Source organism: Xenia sp. Carnegie-2017, unplaced genomic scaffold, assembly GCF_021976095.1.
Source record: "Xenia sp. Carnegie-2017 unplaced genomic scaffold, XeniaSp_v1 HiC_scaffold_23, whole genome shotgun sequence".
Lineage (NCBI taxonomy): Eukaryota > Metazoa > Cnidaria > Anthozoa > Malacalcyonacea > Xeniidae > Xenia > Xenia sp. Carnegie-2017.
In genome coordinates this window covers 11,011,300-11,030,749 of record NW_025813486.1, presented here as the reverse complement: position 1 = coordinate 11,030,749, position 19,450 = coordinate 11,011,300, and the positions used below count along the sequence as shown (strand labels likewise).

General features: G+C 33.4%; 1 protein-coding gene across 1 annotated transcript; it reads right to left on the bottom strand.

Moving 5' to 3' along the window:
- Positions 1-16,617: 16,617 nt before the first annotated feature.
- Positions 16,618-17,559, bottom strand: LOC124449099 (craniofacial development protein 2-like). The gene has a single exon (XM_047000044.1). It carries the CDS (start codon positions 17,557-17,559, stop codon positions 16,618-16,620), a length of 942 nt encoding a protein of 313 aa, XP_046856000.1.
- Positions 17,560-19,450: the final 1,891 nt, after the last annotated feature.

The window sequence follows — 19,450 nt, the reverse complement described above, 5'->3', positions numbered from 1 at the left end:
TGTTGCAATATACTTGTTCAGAAAGTTTATTAAAAATATGAAAACGGGTGTGCTCTAGTGCTAGTTTAAATTCTTCACATTCGACGTTTATTTAGTTTGTATCAAAAATGGTAATCCGACTCCCTTCTAAAGTACTAGATAAGCAACCGAAAATTTTTGATATCATTCGTTTTAGATTTCAAATGTTAACATATGCAAGAAAATTGAGCAAATGTGAGCACATTAAAAAATTATGCACCTGCATATTCATGATTTTATGTTAACAAAATGCATGTGAGCTCTTAGTTCTCTTCTTTATAGCTACTCTAAATAAACCAAATAAACCAAACACATTAAACACTGAAGAAAATGCAAAATACAAAATTGTTACTTATTATAATTATTCAAAGGAAGTTAATTAAAGATGATGCAGTTTGTGTGCTTTCTTAGGATTTCGAGCTTAAAATTAAAATGTGACCAATAGTCAAGGTGAAAATTGTACAAAAAATCCAGTAGCTAGACTCTATATTTAGTAGGCTAAGTAGGCTTAAGCCAACTTGCTAAGGCTTTCATCAAAAATCCATTAGGTAGATTTAATATTCAGTAGGCTAAACAGGCTTAAGTCTTGCATGCCTGGACTTAATTAGTTTTTGCTTCTTGCTCATCTGAACTAGATTAATATTCCAAATTTAGGCCATTTATGCTTTTGAAAACCGTACGAGTGGTTGAATATTAAGGAAATATGGCTTTGAACTTTGTAATATTTAAATGCACGACATTCAAAACTCAGGAAGTAGAGGGTTTTCAAAGTTCCCATGGGAACTTTGATCATGTCATTGATCATGTCATTGTTCCCATTATCATGTCATTGATTTTCGAAATTTCGTCTGAATTTTAAAGTTTCCCCCCATTGTTTACACTATGGGTTACAAACCCAATCCAGGAAACATAAAAGCGAATGAAAGCGAGGATTGCAAACGTCATATTAGTGTTCAACTTCGTATCAGCACACGTCGTATTAAAGCACAACTTCGTATTAGTGTTAAACACATCTGCTCAACACATCGAACACAATGAAATATCTAGCTATTAAAAATTAAAAAAAATCCCTATATATTTCAATGCATTCAATGTGTTGAGCAGATTCGCTTCGATGGGAAATTTCTCTATCCATTTACAAATCATATATTGGACCTGCATGTATAGTTATAAAACTAAGCCTATAGTTGATAATTAGATTTTATGCATAGGAACAGACATAATAAAACCATATGTTTGTCAGATAGAAAAACATCAATTGAAGAACAATGCATATCTGTGGCACTGTTATGAGAGAATTCTGAATTTATGTTTACTCTGTTTGCGCAGGCTTATGCAAACCGAGGAGAACTTTGAGAGAACTTGAGAGCAGATCGTTGCACGCTCGAGACAGAAGGTCGAAGGTCGCACCTGCTCAAGAATTCACACAATGTCTCGGAGTTTTGCATGTCTCGAGTTTTACTTCTAACGTGTATTCATGATTGATTTGCAAAATTCATTTTTTTTTTTTGATTGGTTGAGTTCAAATCGTTTTGGACAAGCTAATACAAAGACAGCTCTAGACCAATCAGCGCAAGCGATCATGATGCATATACATGTGAAACGACGTCACACCAAAAATCATTTATTTTTCATGTTGTTGAGCAGGTGTCTTGGCATGGGAAACTTACCATCAGAGGAAAACTCAGGTACGCCGAAACGTCGATAATTAGGGGGGGAGCAAGTATTCATTTATGCGTTTTTTTCTTGATGACTTTATACAAATATATAAATATTTGCCCTCCAATTATGTACGTTCAGACGTCCGGAAACACTTTCACCATGGAGATGGCAACAAGTATTGAAACTGTTGTGCTAAACTAAACATGATTAACAGGATTCTATAACTGTCAATTTAGCTATAGTTTTCTAAATATCAGAATCATAATCAATTCACAGGTTTCAACTTGTGAATAAATAATATATATTTCTAACGAATGTAATAATGATAATGTTTTGAAATTTCTACACAGCAACCAAAATTGCGGACTGGCTAAGCCTCTGAATACAATACTTATATTCCTAATAGTTTGATTGCTCATGAAAATGACAAACCTTCACGTTTTTTCGCCCAAAGAAAATTTTATGTGTGTATGTAATGTTATTCTGTCAAGGAAAGTTGAAAGTATTCTTTTTAAAAATTATAAATGCATAGAACAAACATATGGTTTTGACATCCTGTTTTTTCACATCAGGAAAATTTTTAATTAATATATAAGGTCATTAATATACTTTGCATAAGAGTAGCATGTCTAACTTGTGCCGAAAGGTATAGCAATTACGATTCATTCAAAAAGTACTTTGCTATAAACAGATGGAATGCTGATTATTCATCCTAATTACGACTGTCACAACTTTTTAGTATACTGCTGTACGAAAACGATATAGAAAGATTACTTTTAAAACTTTAAGCACTATCTCAAACAGCGAAGCAATTGAAACTCCGAAAACATTAAATTTGTCATTGGTTCGTTTAGCTCCAAATACTTAAGTAAGAAGTTTAGTTTGCTTTCATTTACTTGGAAAAGCATTAAATTGATAAAAGAAGCTTTGGAATCGATTAACAAATGTTTAATCGTAACGTTGGGAACGGCAGAAACTTGCTCTGTGAAATTTTTTATTAAATATTGAATATTGATCCTTGAATACTACTTCTAAGTTGTTATTTAAGACATGGATAACAACTTTACTCATTTTTGCCACGTACATCCTTCGTTGTGGTGTTGCAAATGTCGGACTGCAAATATAGTACATTGTCGCTTTGGTTTTACTGCTATTGATTAAGTTGCTTGCTATTTTTCTGAATCTCACCGCTATCTTGACATTTCTATCATGAAACCGCTTGAGAAACTCTCAGTGTTATTTCCTTATATTACTTCAGTCCATCGTTGATCTTATAATTGCTACATCGGCTATTGTGATAAGTTTTTTGCAAATATTTTCAGCATTGTCTATCTTAGATTTTATCTGTATATATATTGTAAAGTATGCACTAAAATTCTGATCACATTTAAATTTTTCATCGCTCGTTTTCATTCGATTTCGACTATATGAAGAAAAGATTTTTAGCAACCTTTTATAAAGGTATTAATGAAACGTACAAATTTTTTATTGAAGATTTTACTTCTGACTAAGCAGGTATTCTTGTGATAGCTTGCTCAGTGGAAATCCTTGTGGACTATTGATCAATTTGTAACTTAATTATCACGATGAATATTAATTTCACTCACTTTTGCCAAACGCTGAACGCTGCATATCCTCTTCGTTTTGGCGTTTCCGAAGGTGGGCTGTATACAAACTATACTGTTGCATTGGTAGCACTAATCTTGACGTTTCTATCGTCAAAGCGTTTGAGAAATTCTCTATGTTATTTTCTTATATTCCTCCAATCTATTGTGGAACTCATATGTGGAACATCAACTGTAATATTAAGTTTTTGGCAAATCTTACCAGCAGTTTTCACTCTAGATATCAAATGTGGTGTGTTCCACATACAAAGAATTGCCCATTATATGTTTATTGGCTCCTCCGTGACTGTGTTGTCCTGCATTAATATTGAAAGATTTTTGGGTATCGTATATACTATGCATCATCGAAGAAAGGTTACAAAAAAACATTGAAAATTTATATATTTACTGGTTGTTTTGTCTCGTTGTTGATGTGTTCAGTGGCAAGTTTGGTTGGATCGATTTCATTACTGCGAATTTTTTTTGGTTTTGTTTCTCTTTTGCATTTCATTGGAACAACCGTTAAAAGTTGCTCCTGAACTTATTTAAAACCATTCACACACAGTTGAAACATGTGTTTTTTCTGGAGAGTGAAGATCTTACGGAATAAAGCTAAGAACTTTTTCAGGAGATTATGACTTACAAAGATCGGGAATAAAAGAATGAAGAAAAAACTTAATTGTTTATGCTGTTTGATATTTAATCAAAGCGGTTTGTGCATGCATGGGTTAATCAAGCATAAACTAGTAGTTAGGAAGTAAAGATTTGGAAATGTCTGAACTATTATTTCTGTAAAAATTGCTCAAGAAAACATGTCTCAAGAAAACATAACCCGCATAAATAAAATCTGCATAGGATAATTGTGTCAGCAATAGTTATGCGTTCCGCTCATTGAACTAAAATAACGATATACTCCTATATTTTTAATTATCGCATGAATCTCTTGGGCTAACATACATCTAAAACTAAAACTTGTCAAACCCCCTGAAATAATGCGTGTTTTTTTCGGCGGCCGATGTTTTTTGTTTCTTGGCAGCAGAAAAACATGAAAAAAAGGACTTGTGTCGTTTTTTTTCGGAGAATATCTCTATACTTTTGTTCAATAATCTTTCGCCGTGCTATTTCATAGTACTGATTTTAAATACATATTTAAATAACGAAATTGATAATGTTTCTACTGTTACTATTCAGAGTTTTCACGCCGTAGGGCGATTCTCAGGCAACTGACTGTATTTATTTTGAGTTATAACATATTAAAACACATGGCGGCATACACGAAATAAGTCAGAACGTTTATTTGAAATGTTCTTTATATGTCCTTATTATTATTATTAGTAGTTTTCTTCAAGCCATATGCGGCAGGGTTTTTCATACGTGGATAGTGCGTTATTATTTACGTTATTATTAGTTTAGGCTTATTATCTAGCTTATTTTTTAAATGTAAATCACTGTAATATATATTACTGAGATTCTACTGATTTTGCAATCTTTTACGCAACAATTTTTACTTCGATTCCAACTATATAGATAAAGGAAAGATGTTCTTTGATTTTCGTTTACGCAACAAATAAACACTTATTGATAGCCTCAGTGTTCAATAAACCACGGTGGGAATTGTAATTTTAACCTCCCAATTTTTACGAGGATCACCTTGGGAGTAAACTAGCAACCATTGTCCAACTTTACAAGTTAGTCATCTTGTGCATTCAAAATTTCCAATTTTACTTATGAAGATATGCACAAGAAAGAAATGTATAAGCTCCCATTGAAGGTGCGGAAAGACAATTCATGAATGATAAGGGCTTTTTAAACCGCTTTTCTTAGCACTTAAAATGTTATATTTAAGGAGTACTTTTTGGTTTTCAAAATGTATGTTTACTACAAAATATGCTGTCCATACAAATCATGATCTTACAAATGCGAAATGCAAATGAAGTAAACTTTATATAAATGCTTCATCTTTTGTGAAGTTGAGCAGGTGTCTTTTGACATGAGCAATTTGCCATGAATTTACAGTTTCTATTATTATAGATACTTTTATTGTATGAGTTTTGTAATCCATAAGGATTTTTTATTTGCGTTGAATTCAAAAATAAGCGACAGAACTTCTTTGTGTTTTTGCAAAAAAAGTTGTGTTTTCTATATGGTATATTGTGCAGTAGCGTAAATGAGCATTTTGCAAGTTTTATTTGATCATGCTCTAAACTTTTCATGATTGATTAATTTAGAAATATTTTGTTTTTTCAACAATTTAATTCGGGAAATTTTGCCCATAAGGACAATGTATTTTAATAGGGACTTCTAATATTGTTTGTTTTAAAAATTACATTTTTTGTTAAATGGGAAAAGTTGCGATTTGATCATGTTTATTGAATAAACTATAAGTTTACAACATATATAAGATATGTCTTACTTTTCTCGTGGAAAACAGATAATGGCAATTTGAACAACATCATGTGATATTTGTGAAAAAAGCGTGGTAATCCTCATTTCATTAAAAATCACTTGACAGCTTGTATGAAACACAAACATTAATATGAGCTCCGATAATGGAGGATTTAAAATATTGTCATACAAAGATTGTGATAGATCATTTTTTAAGTACTAATGACTGTCATGTGTTAATGTTATGAAAATTTGTCTTTTACCCGATAAAGATGTGTAAGGAAAGATGTTATGTTATTTTCAATATGCATCAATCAATAGCGGCACGCTATTAATTGTACGAGTTACATATAATCGTAAAGTTAGCTGTTTTAGAAGCTTTTTAACGTAATATTCGTTATGTAATATTGGTCTCTGGATGATCCAGTCTTGTAAGATCATGAAAATCTCTTTGAATGAATCAACACATGTTTGCTACATACAAAATGGTGTGTATCCCATTCGTTCTAGTGTTTCAAGCGTAGAGTTGATTGTGAACTATGTAGCTGCATTTTTGGTATTACTCTTATTTGTATTGCTTACTCTTTTCTCGAATCTTACCGCCATCTTGACATTTCTGTCGTCAAATCGTCTGGGAAATTCTGTTTGCTTTTTTCTTATATTTGTCCAATCTATAATTGATGTTAGTCTTGGGACATCTATGATGGTTTTAAGATTTTGGCAAATCTTACCTGCATTTCTTAACATAAATGTCAATTGCAAAGTGTTTCAAATACAATGGATTGTCCGCTTTATGTTTTTTGGTTCCTCGGTGTCTGTGTTATCCTGTATGAACATAGAAAGATTTTTGGCTATCGTATATCCATTTTATCATCGTACAAAAGTTTCAAAAATGAAGTTAAAAGCTTACATCTTTTCAGGTTGCTTTTTCTCACTGTTGATGTGCGCAGTGGGTAAACTTGCACAATCAATTTCAGTATCAAAGAGCTTTTTTGCTTACGTATCTGTCTTGCATTTAGTTGGAACTGTTATAGTGTATGTTAAGATTTATTTTGTGTCAAGAAAGTCACTTCCAAGAAAGTCACTTCCAAGAAAGTCACTTCCAAGAAAGTATTGTGCCAAGTTTAAAAGACAGAAAATAGCACCAATGATTATTGAAGGAAATAGCATAAACTATGAAGGAAGTACCTCCATAAATAGAACGAGCAAAAGTAATTCTCAAACGATTATACCACGCAACAATAGCGAAAAAATGGATGATAAGTTTGTTATAGCAATGAATCCTACAGCAGTCAAAATAGAAGAATCTTATAAGTCAAACAGTTTGAAAAATGAAAATGTTACATGTCAGCCAATTTCTTCAATGAAACATTCAAGCCCGCAAAATAAGGAGAAAAAAAGAATAATCAGCAATCTTTTGCTGCCAAAAAACATCTGGACAGTTGCTCCTGAAATGATTCAAAGTTATTCTTCTCAAGTTGAAGCATGTGCACGCAAAAATTTATTACACAACATAAAATTAGCAAAATCATGTTGTTTGGTAGTTGTAACTTCAACTACTAGCTTTGCTGCACCAATAATTCTTGTTGGAATGCAACAATATGATTTCGTTGAAAACATAATAGAAGTGGCTCTTTGGTGCAATATTTTTTATGTTTCTAATTCATTTCTGAATTGCTTGATTTTTTTCTGGAAGGTTAACATCCTGAGGAATGAAGCTAAAGTTTTCCTCAAACGAATGTGGCATACAATTTTAAGAAAACGAAACCCTTAAATTTTTGAGGATGAGACCTTTTTTGAAATAAATATATAAAAAAAAAAGAAGGAGTTTTTTCTTCTTAAATATCAACATTTGTAAATAAATAAGATAAACATGGTTCGAACGTGTAAAACATTTGCATGTGAGTGATTTAGTGTTACAACACACTAACCCTTTATCCCATTTTATTAAGCAGTCTTTATACTTTGCCCTAAATTTATATCTATTTAGTAAATGATCACAATAATAAAATTGGAATGGTATATTTTTTACTTGTCATCATTAAGATTTCCAGCCAGCATTTATGATTATGGTCATTGAGATATTAAGTTCAATCTGTCATGAAAGAATAGTTTTACTACATATTTATTTGTCTGCAAGACAATAAAATTTATATTCTGTTATTCTCATCAATTATTAGTTTCTAAACATAAGTTTGACGTTCATCAGTGCAAATTCCATTAAAAGGATTCTGATTTGATGATTCGAAAGACTCAAATATTAATTCACAAAATGGGAAGAGAAATGAAAAAACTGTATTGCATGAATTAATTGAGAAAAGAAGTTTGCCCTGGAAAAAATGTTTTTGTTTACCGAAAAAGTTGAAAGCATACGCATAGGTGCAGCTTGAGCAAGTTTATTATTAATTCATGTGTAATTTTTTTGTTGTCATGTAAAATACAAAGCCTAATCATAAATTATTTATGTAAAAATATACTGTTTTTGTGCTTAGGTTACGCAGAATAATTTGTTTGGGCGGAGCAAAATTTGTTTTTCGTATTGTATTTTATTCTTTAATTTTCCAACATTTGTTATATACTGTAAGAGACGATTAAATTGCACGATATTCTTAAATTTTTCTATGAGAAGAGAAAGCGCATTGTTTTATCATGGTTATTCTATGTTGCAAAGATTCCTAATGTCGAAAATCATACGTCGAAGCTATTTTTCTAATAAAAAACGGTAATGTCGATGTTATTTGTGCAAAAAGCATTCATCAATACGGTTGGCTGAGTGCATCAAAGACATTTAAAAAATAGAAGTAAATTTCAATTAGCAAAAGATTTGCAAGCTGTTTTTGAAACATTTTGATTGATCACTTTTTAATGAAAAAAGGTACCGTCACTTTTCAACTTCATGCCATTACTTTTGATAAATGGAATTACTGTTCGTCATGATTTTAGTTATTGTGGAAAATTTGAAGGCGTGCTCTTAGCAAAATAATTCTGTCTGAATAAAACATTGCTTGATGTTATGTTGTGATTAGCAGGTGTCTTCTAAGATAAGCAAACTTAATTGTGATTTCTCCATGCTTTTAACAATCTTATATTGGACCAGAACTTTTATTTTTGAACCTTATTGCAAGTCTTTTAACAATTACGGCAAACCAATAATAATTTCACGATTTTTTTAAATGCAGCGTTTTGATTTTTATGATCTTGCATAGTTTGTCTTTTGAATCATATCCCCAACATGATGTTTGATTGCAAATACTTCTTGCGGAAGAATAAATGTAGCTTCAGTGGCAAAAATTATCTAGTCCTTTATGTCCTAAAAAAGTAAATTATGAGTCAATATAAGCATATTCCTGTATTAGTGCAAGAGACAAACCTTTTGAGAACAAACTTTACTACGTTTTTTTATCAACAAAAATTTCATGTTTTTTTTTGTGTGGTCTTATTCGCAGTAGCGCGCTAGTTTTGGTCTTGATGTTAACAGAGCCTTATAAAGGGATTTGTTCTTTAACAATTATTATTATTTAACAATTATTCTTTTTGCTCTAAGTTAACGCAGAAAAAATTGCAGCAAGACTAAAATTTGGCGTTTGTAAACAGTATTTATGAAGACGATTAAAATTTATTTCCTAAATTTTTTTCTGTGAACAGAGAACGTGTGGTTTTATTTTGTTTATTGCATGATGCATAAATTTATAAGATTTGAGCTCATTATTCTTTCCTTATGAAAACTGTTGATGTCAATTTTATCAATATCAGGTGCTATTTGTGCAAAAAGCAATCCAAAAAAAGCATGGCTTAGCATATATCAAAGACATTTTAAAGAAAAAAATTGCTTTTATCAAGGATTTGCAAATTTCTGTCAAACGTTTGTGATAGATCATTTTTTAATGAAAAAAACACTGTAAAGTTTCAATCTTGTGAAAATTTGACATTCACTTGTTAAAGACAAAAGGAAAAATCTAAGATATCATTTGTCCAAGGGTGAAATCATTGAAATAAAAGCAGATTTAAGAGCCTTGCACGATCATTGGAATTTAGTTTCTTTCCTCAAAACGTCTTAGAAATTCTCTATGTTATTTTCTAATATTTCACCAATCCATATTCGATCTCAGTCTTGGGACGTTTTTTAATGGTGTTTAAATAGCTTCAAGTCTCTCAAGAAGTTTTTAACCTAAATTTCAGCTGTGAAATTTTTATGCTACCAAGATTTATGACCTTTATGATTATTAACTTTTCCTTGTCTGTTTTATCCTGTATGAATATTGAAAGATTTCTCGGTGTCATATATCCACTGCATCATCGAAAAAATGTTACAACAACCAAGTTAAAAGCTTACGTCTTTTCTTGCTGTTTTTTCTACTTATTGATGTGTGTGGTGGCACGATCTATTAAATGGATGTCATTATTACGAGGTTTTACTGCTTTTGCATCTATCTTTCATTTCTTTGGAACTGTTATAGTGTACCTATGAAATAAAATTTATTTTGTTGCAGGAAAATCAATTCCCCCCAAAATGGTGCATATATAATACCACAAAAAATAACACCCAAGATTACGCCGGAAAAACTTTTAACCAATGAAGGAAGTTCTTTCCGAAGTATTAAAATCAAAAGCTTTTCTCAAATAAATAAACCACACCGGAATATCAAAAAAGGTGAGGAAAATATGAAAATGAAAATCAAACATGCGACAATTGAAGTGGAAGAAACATGCATGTCGAATACATTTAAAAATAGAAATCCTGTACGTCAGCACACTATGTTACCCTCTATTTTAACGAGTTCAACTTTACGAAACGATGGAAAACCAGACAAATGGGGTAATCTTTTGCAACCAAAGAGCAGAAAGACAGTTCTTTCTGAATCGAACTATTCATCGCACGTTAACGAATTTACAAGGAAAACTTTACTATATAATATAAAATTAGCAAAGTCGTCCTGTTTAGTTGTTGTTTTCTCAATATTAAGCTTTGCTGCACCTATCATTGTCATGGGGATTCAACAAATTGATTTTGATCAAAATTTAAGGGATGTGGCCCTTTGGTGTAATCTGCTCTATTTTTCCAATTCATTTCTCAATTACTTCAATTTCTTTTGGAGAGTAAGGATCTTGAGAAAGGAAGCATAATTTTTCCTCAAAGGATTTTGCTATATCATAAAAAAGAAAGCAGAAACACTTGAATTTTGAGGAACAATACTTTTATAGAAAACATCAAGAAAATTGGATATTCAATTTAAGAAAAATCTGAAAAAATATGCTCTTAATGCTGCATATAAATATATAGTTTAATTGGTGAATTATATGATTGGTTAAGAAGATTGTGTTTTCTTCAAAATAAACTGCCCCGAAATATTCGAAATACCAAGTTCACTATAATGTACCATATTTTGCGATGATTCAAATAAATAATTTCATTAATAGAAATGAACTTGATTTACAAATTCTTTCAGTAAAACATCAAACACTTGGTTACCAGTTGCAGCGACTGCAATTTTTACAGATAAAGTTCTGTTGCATTTGACTAGTTTGCTTTCATGATGTCAGAAAGGCAGATAGCTTTTTCACGAAATATATTTATTTTTCTTCATATTTGTAAACAACTGAACTTATATTCTGTCTTTCCAAACATTTATTCTAAGAAAAGAGGAAGTCTTGCACAAAAGTCAAAAAATTTTCTACTTGACGTCTTGATTCTTGAAAGTGTATCAAGTCAAATTACAAAGATCGGGAATTGACTGAATTGCATAACTAAAGCAAACTTATAGGCTATCTTAAAGACGTTTGTTATAAGAAAACGTTTACTCATTTAACTGATATACGAAAATCTAAATAATTGTAGCATAACTGCAATTCAAAAAGCAGATTGTCATAACGCTATTAAGCTGACGTTACTGCACAAAAATCAGTTTATTGTTGATTGTGTAGAGTAGGTGTCTTCTGTCATGGCCATTATCTCTATGCATTAAAATATCATAAATAAGATCATCACTTTAATTTTCAGAAGCTAAAGCACGTCCTGTAATTATTGTAAATAAACAGCTGTGATGTCTTGGTTTAATGAAATAATTAAACTACACCTTTATAAATATAATGATAATGCAGAGTTTAGTGACAACAGAATGCCAAATCTCTCCACTTTACTAAAAAATCATCGAATTACACACATTTGATGCAAGATGCTCAACTCTAACAATATAGTTTTAGAACCTGGGATCTTTTAAGTAATTTTAAATTTTAGCACATAAAAGTTGAAACGAAAATTGGAATTCTGGCGTAGACAACTATAGAGTTCCTTTGTACAATTTATTCACTTGAGCTGTGCTAATATTTGATCAGTATTCAGCATTCAGTGTTTGTTTTAAGTTGTACTTGTGACAATGTTACTGCTCATTTTAAAAAAGTATGTTTTCCATAACGTTAGAAGTTCATTTGCAGATATAGCTATTTAGGTTGTCGTGTAGTGTTATTCTGTGAAGAAAGCCGATAAAGTTATATGCTTTAACTGCAATTTTCATATTTTAGTGAATTATGCGCATGAAAATATTCAAACATATGGTTTTATCATGTTTGTTCATATCTGGATAATCCGTCACTAACGTCTTAGCTCATTAAATTTCTTATAAATTTGAATAGCATCCATGTGTAAGAATAGAATGCATTATTTGTTGAAAAAAAACTAAGTAGTACGATTCAATCAAACCATATTGGGCTAAGTGTTTTAAGGCTATTAATAAACAACTATCCATATGTTGCAATTATGAAAGATTTGAATAATGCTCAGCTATATGTAAAAATATATTTGCTAGCTATACTTAACGTTCTGATTGCTCATGAAGTTGACAAAACTTCAAGTTTTTTGCCGAAAGTTTAAGTATGTGTGGTGTTATTCTGCTAATGAAAAGTGTACTTTTTAAAAAGCATATATGAACAGAGCACACATATGGTCTTGACATCCTGCTTGTTCATATCTGGAAAATTTTCAAATACTATCCAAGCTCATCAGTATACTTTGTATAAGAAGAGCATGTATAATTTATGCAAAAAATATGGCAATTACTTTTCACTCAAAAAGTGCTTCGCTATAAGCAGATTAAATAATGACTATTTATCCTGGTTACGACAATCACAAATTTGTGAATATTGCTGTACGAAAACGAAAAAAATTAAAATGTTACATAGAACCTTTGAAATCGATTGACTAAGCCTTAGTCGTAACCATGGCAACGAAAAAAACTTGTTGAGGGAGGTTTATAATAAATTTAACCCATGTAACTATTGTAATTTTAACATAATTGATTAGATGAATAGTTTTTAAGTTACAAATTTATAAAACTACAATAAATATTATCATGAAATTAACTACACAATGTTTCTCGCCTTACGGTGATCATTAGGTGAATAAAAACAATAAAACTATTGTCCCGTTGATTGTAACGTTTCTGCTGACGAACATTATTCAAATTAACTGTCAAGTGCGTTTAAAACTTTGATAGGAAAACTTTTTCTGTGTCGACATTTAGCGCACATCTCCGACCTTTTGTTTAGTACTCTCTTATTGTTGTATTCCATGATCTTCATCTTTTCTTCTAAGCACAAGCAGCAAGACTTCGTCTTTGTATGCCAGTGCAGATTTAATTATAGGTCATTTGATGAAGCATGTTTCATCGTTTTTTTGAGTTCACATGCATGTTTGGAAAGTTCCGTTTCATTTTTGTACTGGTAGTGTCGTAAAGATTTTTTGTGGATGTTGTATCGATCTACAAAGGTTTCTGCTGTCATTCCAATGTACATCTTAGATTTTTGCGTGCTCGTAATGATGATTTTAGCTTTATACACATGTGATGAAGTCACACATTTTCCTTCCAATGGGCAGTCGGGTTTTGATCGGCAATTAAATGGATTTTCATTCGTCTTTAACTTGTATTTACTTAAAATTTTCTTTTTGTGATTGGTGATTGGGTTTTTAATATTAGGCATGCAACTGTAGCTGACTTTCTTTTCAATATTTTATGAAGATTTCAAAACGCATGTATAGTAATGATGGCATGTACATGTTTACAATTAAATAAGTATGACTTTTATGTATCGACGGCAATTTCATGTTGCTTACATCATCACAAAAACAATCGTTAGATACATCTTTTATTGTGTTTAGCAGGTTTTAAAATGCACACTGTTGTAATATTGTTTTGTTGGTATTGGTCTCCCTGTGCCACTATCTGCGGTACTTTATAACCAGCGGTACTCATTCTTATGTTTATCCGCCATATTATTGATTTTAGCATTTAAGTTGTTTTTTAAAGTTAAATAAAGCCTAAAGAATAGTAAATTACAACACACACTTCTTTCATGCATTTGTACGTACTTAATTGGATTACTAGTTTCTTTTTTCAGAAGCCAGCATATTTCGTAAAAGAAGCAGCCAGCAAACCACTAATGATTTCGCGATTGTATTCTTAGTTAGCAACAGTTGGATCTTAATTAGCTACATATATCCTTTAAAATATCAAGATCATGCAATGCAAAAGAGTCTAAGATTATTTTGTTTCTTGTTCAATATAATATTTCAACATAGCATGTAAGCTTAATATTCATTAAATGCTTGACGTCCAAAAAAAGTGAACGCTAATTTCTAAAATTAAATTAAAGTTGCAAATTAAGAAGCCGTGAATTGACAAAGTACATTTTCTACACAATGAACTTTTCCTTTTTGGTCAAAATTGATTTATATTTTGTTTGTGGTGTTATTCGCCGGAAAGAGTATTTTTGTTAGGAGTTTCCTATCAATTTACCAAAGATATGGTTTTGCTATCATGCTCATTCATTTTTGGAAAGTATTTATTTTATCTGAGCTCATTAGTGTTATAATTATGAAGCTGATTAACTAAGCTGATAGGCAAAGATATGTATATATAGCTTAATTAAATCGATGAAAGCAGATCGTTTTTTATTCAATGCAACATCAGATATTCTTAATATGAATAACAATCATCATCATCATCATCATCAGCCGCTCACGCCACTGCTGGCAGATAGCCTCCACAACTTCTTCCACTCGATTTGGTCTTTAGCTCTCCTCATTCAGGTCTTTCCAGTTTCCTCTTCGATCTCGTCTCTCCATCTTCTCTTTGGCTTTCCTCTTCCTCTGGTGCAGTTTCTTGGGTACCATTCTGTTGTCAATTTGGCCCATCTGTTGTTTTCCATTCTTGCCACATGGCCTGCCCATCTGCCTTTCATTTCTTTTGCTGTTTGGATGACATCTTTTCCCCTGGTTCTCTCTATGATTACTTCATTCCTGATCTTGTCTTTTAGCCTGATATTTAGTATGCTCCTCTCCATGCTCCTTTGTGTGACTGCCAGCTTCCTTGATTGGTGTTTTGTAAGCGCCCATGTTTCTGCTCCGTATGTCCTAGATGGTAAAATGACAGTGTCCAATATTTTCCTCTTCAAACTGTTTGGGATATTCTTCTCCTTTAGAAAGTGACTGTATTGCCCGAATCTTCTCCATCCGACATTGATTCTTTGATTGACCTCAACACTGATTTCATTTCTTGGTGTTAACATTTTTCCAAGGTATTTGTACTCCTCCACCTCCTCCAACTTCTCTCCGTCAACTGTGATCCCTCTTCTTTGCTTCCTCCTTGCGATGTCATTGCACATGATCTTGGTTTTTTTCTTATTCATTTTCATACCATCTTTCTTTGCTTCTTCATTCAATTTCATCAAAAGTTCATGGAGATCTTCCTCTTTGTGTGCAAACAAGATGATGTCATCTGCGAATCTTAAGTTGTTCATTACTCTTCCTTTGATGTTGATGCCTTTTTCCAATGGTATTCTTTTGAAGATCTCTTCAATGGCAGCAGTGAACATGATAGGTGACAGTGTATCTCCTTGGCGGACACCTTTCTTTATCTTGATCTTTTCGCTCAGCTTTTCTGTTCTTATTTGTGCTGTGCCTTCTCTGTATGTTTCCTTTATGCTGTTTATGATCTTTCCTGGTACTCCGTGGTTCTCAAGTGATTGGAATACTGGGGCATGCTTGATGGAATCGAATGCCTTTTCATAATCTACAAATGCCATGAACAGTGGTTGTTGGTACTCGTTGGTTTTCTCGAGTATTTGTCCTGTAGCATGCAGGTGGTCTGCAGTGCAGAATCCTTTCCTGTATGCTGCTTGCTCTGGGGGTTGATGTTCATCCAGAGTGCCACTTATTCTGTTCTTGATGATTTTCATGAACAACCTGTAGATGTGGGATAGCAAACTGATGGGGCGGTAGTTTGCAAGATCTTTCTTGTCTCCCTTCTTAAAGAGTAGAATAATGATGGCGTTCTTCCACTCTTTTGGCACTTTTTCCGTCTCAATGGCTTTGTTGTAAAGATGCTGAAGTTTTTCCGTTAGGATGTCACCTCCGGCCTATATCATCTCTATCACCACAAGATCTTCACCGGGTGATTTTCCGTTTTTCATCTGATGGATTGCCTTCTCCACTTCACATTTCATGATTACTGGTGTCTCTTCTGCTGGTCTCAACTGAATGTTTTCGGAGGGATCTTCGTACAGTGCCTGATAGAATTCTGCACATCTCTCGAGGATTCTTTTTCTGTCTGTTGTTACCTTTCCATCCTTCTCCTTCAGTGTTTGAATCAGAGCCTTCTTTCCATCTCCTGTTGTGCTCTTTTTCAACCCTTTGCCACTTTCAACTGCTTCTCTGATTCTCTTGGTGTTTGCTTCTCTCAGATTTTGCCTTGTTTTCTTCCTGATTGTCTTGCACAGTTCTGAATATTCTATCTTTTCTCTTGTTGTCACTCTTTTCATTTCTCTCCGTTTCTTAAGCAAGGCTTTGGTATCTGACTTCAGCTTTTCCTCTTTCCTGTTCATCACTTTTCCTGCAACCTTCTCTGCGCATCGCTGGATGGTATCGCTTAGTTGCGCAGCGCTTTCCTCAACGTCGTCAATCTCGTTTCCTAGAATTTCTTAATTCTAAACGGTTGCTTAATTCAATTTGAAATTCTTCCCTCTTCTGAAGCAGTCCTTCGATGTTGATTTTTGGTGCTGATGCCTTCACCATTCTGCTTCTTTCCATCTTTGTGTTCATTCTGACGGTGCTGCGGATCATTCTGTGGTCACTCCCGATGTTGACTGTGTTGATCACTTCAATGTTCAACATTATCTCTTTCTTGTTCACGAGGATGTAATCAATTTCATTCTTAACTTCACCGTTTGGGCTGCGCCATGTCCACTTCCTCTTTGCTGGTTTCTTGAACATTGTGTTTGCGATCGTCAATCCATTGGATATTGCGAATTGAACCATCATTTCTCCTCTTTCATTTCTCCCTCCAAGTCCATGCATGCCAGTTGTTGCTCCGTCACTCTGTTGGTGTCTTCCAATTTTGGCATTGAAGTCACCCATGACCCCGTGGCAATGACTTTGCCTCCTGTCCATTGCACTTGTCACTTCCTCATAGAGTTCTTCCACTTCTACATCGTCATGGCTGCTTGTTGGCGCATATATCTGTATCACTTGGAGCGAATATCTGCTGTTGATCTTCACTGTGATGGATGCTGCTCTGTCGCTGCGGCCCTCAAAGTCAGTGCTTTGGTGGATTAAGAAACCAACACCTTTCATTGACACATCTCCACCTTTGGTGTAAAGTAGGTGGCCACCTTCAATCTGCGTCAGTTCTCCTTTCCTTCTTGTTTCTGCCAAGCCGATTATATGCCATTTCATTTTTGTTTCATTAAGTTCTTGCATCAGTTCAAGTAGTTTTTCATCATCTTTCAAAGTTCTCACATTGTATGTAGAGATATAGATCTTGGGAACCCGGAGATTCTTTGCACCCTCTGCTTTTCGGCTGCCGGGGACTGAGGGTCGTTTTGAATTGCGTGAATTCATGTTGTGGGATTGAACCATGACTCTCCACGCTGGCTCGGTTTGTGTTGGCGAGTACCTGGTGGCTAGAGCTTCTAGCCAGCAGGAGTTTGCACTTGGTTGTTGGGTCACTTGTGGACCCTCCGCCCTGGCCGTTGGCTGCCTGTCGCTGCTCGTCTGCCCAGTGGTGCAGTGTAGACACCACCCCCTCACATGGTTTAGCCCGCCTGCTGAGACGGTGTACCGGGGCATGGCGCTTGGAGCCACATGTGAGAGATTCAGAGATGAGTGGGGGCCAGTGATGCCTGTCCACCATACCAGGTAGATTGCAGCAGCCAGACACCAAAGGTACTACCCCTCCTCAGAGCTCCAATGCCCCTGAATAACAATGCCCAACATAAATCATATTCCAAAGTTTTATGTTGGGCAATTATATTTGCCGCCTGGCAAATCTATTTTCACAATAATGAACTATGAAACATATACTGTAAAGCTACTGAAACTCTTATCACATGTCCATTACAGTCATTTGCTCGTTGTCGAGCAGTTGATTCTTACTAGATAAAGCAAAGATACAGATCTATGAATCATTTATAAACGTATGAAAGAACTGCTCTGATATTTGAAGCTTTGCCATGATTGACCAAAGACTATTGCAATCTTGCAAAAGCTTGCTTAGAGAAACTCTTTGTGAACTATTGATCTATAGATAATCTTATTACAATGATTAATAGTTTCACTCACATTTGTCAAATGCTGAATGCTGAATGTCCTCTTTGTTTCGGTATTTCCGAAGTTGGGTTCTTTATAATCTATATTGCTGAATTAGTAGCACTAATCTTAATTATCTTGCTAACGATATTCCTAAATCTTACTGCTATCTTGACGTTTCTATCGTCAAAACGCTTCAGATATTTTTTGTGTTATTTTCTTATATTTTTCCAATCCATTGTGGACCTCATATTTTGAACATCAACCATAATGTTGACTTTTTGGCAAATCTTACTGCAGTTTATACTCTAGATGTTAACTTTACAATGATACAGGTACAAAGGTTTGCCCACTAGGTGTTTATTGGCTCCTCCATGACTTTATTGTCTTATGAATATAGAAAGTATTTTGGGTATCGTGTATTGTATCATGGAAGAAACGTTACAAAGACAAAATTGAAGATGTATTTATATTTACTGGTTGTTGTGTTTCGTTGTTGATGTGTTCAGTGGCAAGTTTGGTTGAATCGATATCATTACTGCAAATTTTTTTTTGCTTTTATCTCTCTCTTGTATTTTATTGAAACTGTTTTGGTGTGGGCTAAAATTTATTTTGTTGCAAGAAAGCCACTTCTTAAAAACGATGTTGCAACGTTTAGAGACAAAAAAATAACATCAACAATTAATCAGAGACAAGGTTTAACCAATGAAGCAAGTAGGTCTAAAAAATTTGTAAGAAATAAAGGTTTAAGCAAAAGTTTAACGTATGAAAAGAAATTTTGCCCCAATGGAAAAGAAGTTTTTAAAAAATTTGCTATGGAAATTAACCCTGCAGCCGTTGAATTGGAAGAAACCATCAAGTTGAATGAAAATCAGTCAAAAATCGCTCCAGAACTGATTCTAAACCACCTATTGCAAATTGATGCATGTGCGCGTAAGAATTTACTTCACGACATAAAGTTAGCAAATTCATGCTTCTTGGGGTTTTTTAATAGGCTTCACTGCACCGATTATTGTTGTGGTATTAAATCAATTAATTTTGATAAAGACTTAATGGAAGCGGCAGTTTGATGAAATCTATTCTATTTTTCAAATTCGTTCCTTAATTGCTTGATTTTCTTTCGGATGGCGAGGATTTTAAGGAATGAAGCCAAAAATTTTTTCAATAGATTTTTGCTTACAAAGAACAAGAAAAAATAAAGAAA